The sequence below is a fragment of the Bremia lactucae genome, linkage group LG12 (assembly GCF_004359215.1).
Source record: "Bremia lactucae strain SF5 linkage group LG12, whole genome shotgun sequence".
In the NCBI taxonomy this organism is placed as follows: domain Eukaryota; phylum Oomycota; class Peronosporomycetes; order Peronosporales; family Peronosporaceae; genus Bremia; species Bremia lactucae.
Genome location: NC_090621.1, coordinates 981,460 through 985,787, shown reverse-complemented (window position 1 = coordinate 985,787; position 4,328 = coordinate 981,460). Strand labels below are relative to the sequence as shown.

General features: G+C 47.9%; 3 protein-coding genes across 3 annotated transcripts; 2 read left to right on the top strand and 1 right to left on the bottom strand.

The window, feature by feature from the left end:
- Nucleotides 1-633: 633 nt before the first annotated feature.
- CCR75_004858 (uncharacterized protein) lies at nt 634-853 on the top strand (the record flags this gene model as incomplete). Its single annotated transcript, XM_067962944.1, has 2 exons — nt 634-697; nt 738-853. 2 exons carry the CDS (start codon nt 634-636, stop codon nt 851-853), a joined length of 180 nt encoding a protein of 59 aa, XP_067820759.1.
- A 219-nt stretch (nt 854-1,072) lies between these two features.
- Nucleotides 1,073-3,000, top strand: CCR75_004859 (uncharacterized protein; the record flags this gene model as incomplete). The annotated part of the gene is made up of 4 exons (XM_067962945.1): nt 1,073-1,172; nt 1,273-1,609; nt 1,703-2,784; nt 2,846-3,000. 4 exons carry the CDS (start codon nt 1,073-1,075, stop codon nt 2,998-3,000), a joined length of 1,674 nt encoding a protein of 557 aa, XP_067820760.1.
- A 195-nt stretch (nt 3,001-3,195) lies between these two features.
- CCR75_004860 (uncharacterized protein) lies at nt 3,196-4,043 on the bottom strand (the record flags this gene model as incomplete). Its single annotated transcript, XM_067962946.1, has 2 exons — nt 3,196-3,656; nt 3,725-4,043. The coding sequence occupies 2 exons, from the start codon at nt 4,041-4,043 to the stop codon at nt 3,196-3,198; spliced, it is 780 nt and encodes a 259-aa protein (XP_067820793.1).
- Between the last annotated feature and the right edge of the window lie 285 nt (nt 4,044-4,328).

Below are 4,328 nucleotides of genomic sequence, written 5' to 3'. Positions count from 1 at the left end.
CGTAAAAGATTGGACCGTTTGTCCCGTTTCGGTGTCCCATAACTGAATAAACCGATCATAGCTACAACTGAGAAATTGGGTCCCATTGGCATTAAAATTAATCCCTCTCACGGCCCCCGAGTGACCTTCGTACACTCGTTGACACTTGCGTTCCTTATAGACGTCCCAAATCCGAACAGAATGGTCCATACTCCCCGATAACAATAAGTGCCCATATCTTGGGAACAATTCAATCGCTTGAACTCCTTTTGTATGCCCCGTCCACTTATGGACACACTTTTTGGGTACAAAGACCTGATGATCTCCATCGTCCGGCTTAAGCGTCCGTGGAGCTGCGACCCACGCACGGCCTTGGTAATCGTATTCGTGATCGCCAAGGAACGTGGACTTTCCTGGCAAGGCTGTTTGACCCGCTTTTAGTCGCGCTGGGAGCACATGCGACGTTTTTTTCTCGACAATCCGGTCAAATTCCAATTCCTCATTGATTTCAGCTAACGCTTGCGCTTTCCGTCGTTTGAGCTCCTCGTGTTCGTCTCGCAAAGCCTTTTGATCGTCTGTGAGAATACACTTTTCCGCATCGGTCAAAAAGGTACCTTTTTCGTGGCAAGGTGCCCAAATGCTGTCCGAGATGAAATGTCCCATAGTGGCCTTTACGGCGCCAATGTGCTGATGCGTCCGCTTCTTGGCGTTGCGCTTTGTAAATACGTCTTCTGTATCAAAAGGTTTTGTGTGTTCAGGCACTGTCTCTCCTGGGAGCGCAGGAGCAGACGGTGGCGCTCCTTTGACCCGCATGCGGGTTACGTTGCGGGTTTCGGTATGGTTATACGTATGGTACTGCGCGTCAAAGGTGTAATCCTCAAGAAATGCCGGCTCGACGATACCAGTGACGATTTCTTTGCCACTTCCTGCTCGTAACGGGTGCGAACGTGCAAGTTTATTTAGATCGGCGCTGTGGGGACCCACGAATGGCGCTAAAGTTGACTCGATGGGGAGATTTAAAGCCAAATGGGCCTTTGTCGCCGCCACCAAAAAAGCAGATTTGTTCTTTTGCTCCTGCTTATCAATTACATTCATGAGTGGAGCAGAATTCACAGTAGGAAGCGACAGCATTGAGGCGCGACGTGGCGCCATTTCGTCGTCACTAGACGCATATGCTGCGAGCGCTTCCATGGGTACGATTTCTTGTGGACCACATTCACGAGCTTGAGAGAACAACGTGTTTGACAGGATATGATTTGGAAGGCTTTTTATGTGTTATATGTCTTTCTACAGGTCGTCGGACTCTTTCGATACCGAGAATGCGCGCATCATCACCTCACATCATGGGACGCCGGGAGTCTGAGCCTGGGCTCTCAGAGCTCTCTACACCCAAGGCGCTGGACATTGCTGTACCTGGAGGCTTCCGCCTTCACCACCTTCAGACGACATCTCGACCCATCGTATCGAAAGCTCTTCGGGATCAGATCATTGACCGCATTAATAGCGCGTACGACCCATTTATTGGCAACATTTTGAGTCAAGACAACGATGAGTACGACGGAATGAATGTGGAGGAGCGTGCACAGAATTTGCTCATGACACCACTTCCAGCCTATCGCTCGGCAAATGGGTACCTATTGTTGCATGTAAAGTTGGCAACAATTGTCAGAATGATTTTTGTTGTCGTCTAATGCCCAAGAATGTATGTATTTTAAATGTCTAGTTTAGACACCACGTCGGAGGAAACAAAACTCCTACAGCTACATGGAAACCCACCAAAATCAAACGATAGTGACAAGTCGTCGACAATGTGGCACGCGTTGCTGACGTTGCTAAAATCGTTTGTAGGAACAGGCATTTTGTTCTTGCCCGATGGATTTCGGAGTGGCGGTGTTCTCTTTTCGCCCTTGTGCTTGATGTTTATTGCCGCAATGACACTGTATGCGATGCTGCGGTTGTTGCAGTGCCGAGAGTTGGTTGGTGGCACGTATGGCCACATTGGATTTCTCGCCTATGGCGCATGGGGTCGACGCATGGTGCAAATTTCTATCATAATGATGCAAGCAGGGTTTTGCTGTACCTATGTGATTTTTGTGGCGCAAAATTTGGCCCAAGTGGTGTCTTTCGTAGGCTATAGTGTCCATCCGTCGGTATTGATTTTGTTGCAAATTGCCGTGTACATTCCCCTTTCATGGATTCGGTACATTAGCTACTTTTCAATCAGCAACCTTCTCGCCGATGTATTTATTTTATACGGTGTGGCCTTTATTCTAGGAAATTCTATGATGCTCCTGGCAACTCAAGGCCCTGCCCAAGATGTGCATCTTTTTAATGAAAACGATTATCCTGTTTTTATTGGCACGTCAATTTTTACATTTGAGGGGATTGGGTTAGTTTTGCCGACCCAAAGTTCGTTGAATCAGGCACGGCAAAAGCGATTTCCGTCTTTGCTGGCGTGGACGGTGGTTGGCTTGCTGTGTTTCTACTCGCTCTTTGCTGGCATCAATTACCTTGCTTTTGGCAATAGCATCGCCCCCATGGTGACCTCAAGTCTCCCGCGGAATGGCTGGTCCAGTTCAGTGCAATTTGGATACGCTTTCGCCCAACTTTTGTCGTATCCCCTATTCCTCTTTCCTGCCGTGAACATTATGGAAGAAATGTTGGGTTTCCCTAAACGCGCCTCTGGACGAAAAGTGGCCAAGAATTTTTTTCGTGCAATCGCGGTACTCGTCACCGTTTGCATTGCGTATTTTGGCCAAGACCGGCTCGATCTTTTCGTATCAATTGTTGGCGCTTTTTGCTGTGGTAGGTTTTGATTCGCTTTTTGAATTCTTTTTTCTGATCATGACTCTTTTGCTCGATTTAGTCCCGCTAAGCTTAGTGTATCCACCACTCTTCTACCTCAAGCTGACTCCACACTCGACGTGGATGGACAAGATAGTCGACTCATTCGTCATCATCATCGGCGTGCTCACCTTCTTCTACGTCACGTACTCAAACCTTCAGTCCTGGAGCAACTAGCCTCCGCATCGACCAATCTCATGTCAACCCCAAAATAGAAAATAGCGCTTACCCCTTTCTTTCAACAAAGTCACTTTGGACACTTTGATGTCAAACAAAATTAGGCAACTCTAAAATGGCCACTGATTTAAAACAGTTTTGGTCAGTTGAAAAAATCATTATATTGTAGTTTAAAAGCGCATTTTCGACTGCTTTTTAATCATCCTCCTCGACCTTGGGCGCGAGGTAAAAGCGCATGTACCCCATGTCGCCAATCGCGTACTCCACGACCACGGGAATGCCTGGAGACATGCTCAACGTCACCGTCTCGGACAATGGCGTGGCTTTGGCAAACATGTTTAAATACCGGAGCGCAAACGTGAGTTCCACTGGCTCTTCCATGGTAATAATCACGCGATCACTCTCTTTCTCGGCTGCCGTGTTGTTCTTGAGCGTAATGTTGCCAGCCCCCAAGTCGCCCGAGACGGAGAACTTGACGCCCTCTTTCCCTACCGAGATCGTGCACGTATCACCCATGGTTTGCAAGTCGCGGCAAATGCGCTGAAATTCACTCGCAGGCATTCGAACGGTTGCCACGTACTCCGTCCCCGGAATGCCCAAGTGTTCGCTATCAATGTCCATTAACTTGAGCGAGAAATCCGACACCCGGTCGCCCGCTGCAAATACAATCGAGCATTGAGTCTACTTCTCGATCTATTGTAAGAAAGCATAAGTCACGACGTACACGTGGCCTCAAACATGATATTCAGTGCATCGCCATTATCTTCGGCAGAAAGCGATAGCGCATCGTCGTTGCCAGAACACTTGAGAATTTTTGACAATGATGCGGTTTGCACACCAAGCGAAATGTTGCGATCGCAGCGGTAGTGTTCAAACCCTTCCGCACGAAGGAGCAACGACACAAGCGAGACGTGCGACCCGTCCATGGACTGGAGCGCTAACCCCGACTTGGTACAGTCGATGTTGCCTTCCGAGATGAGGTCTTTCATGGCCTCGACGATCAGCTTGACGATGCGACCCTGGGGAAGTCGGGCCTCGAACATCTTTGCGTCGCTGCTTCACACGGTACAAACTTACAGGCCAATTGCCGAATGTCTTGATCGGTGGCGAGGGCTCGATGGGTTTTGGCGCGAGAAACAACGACATTTCTTTCCCGCCAAATTGCTAAATTGGAAAATACGATAAGTTTCATAAATGTCGAACATCATCTTCGTGAACTTTTATTATGTATTATCAATGAATGTTTTTTTTTAATGAAAAGGGAAACATAAAAGTCGAAATCAAATATGTACACAGGAATGCGAGTCATGTATCTGTCGCATTCTTGT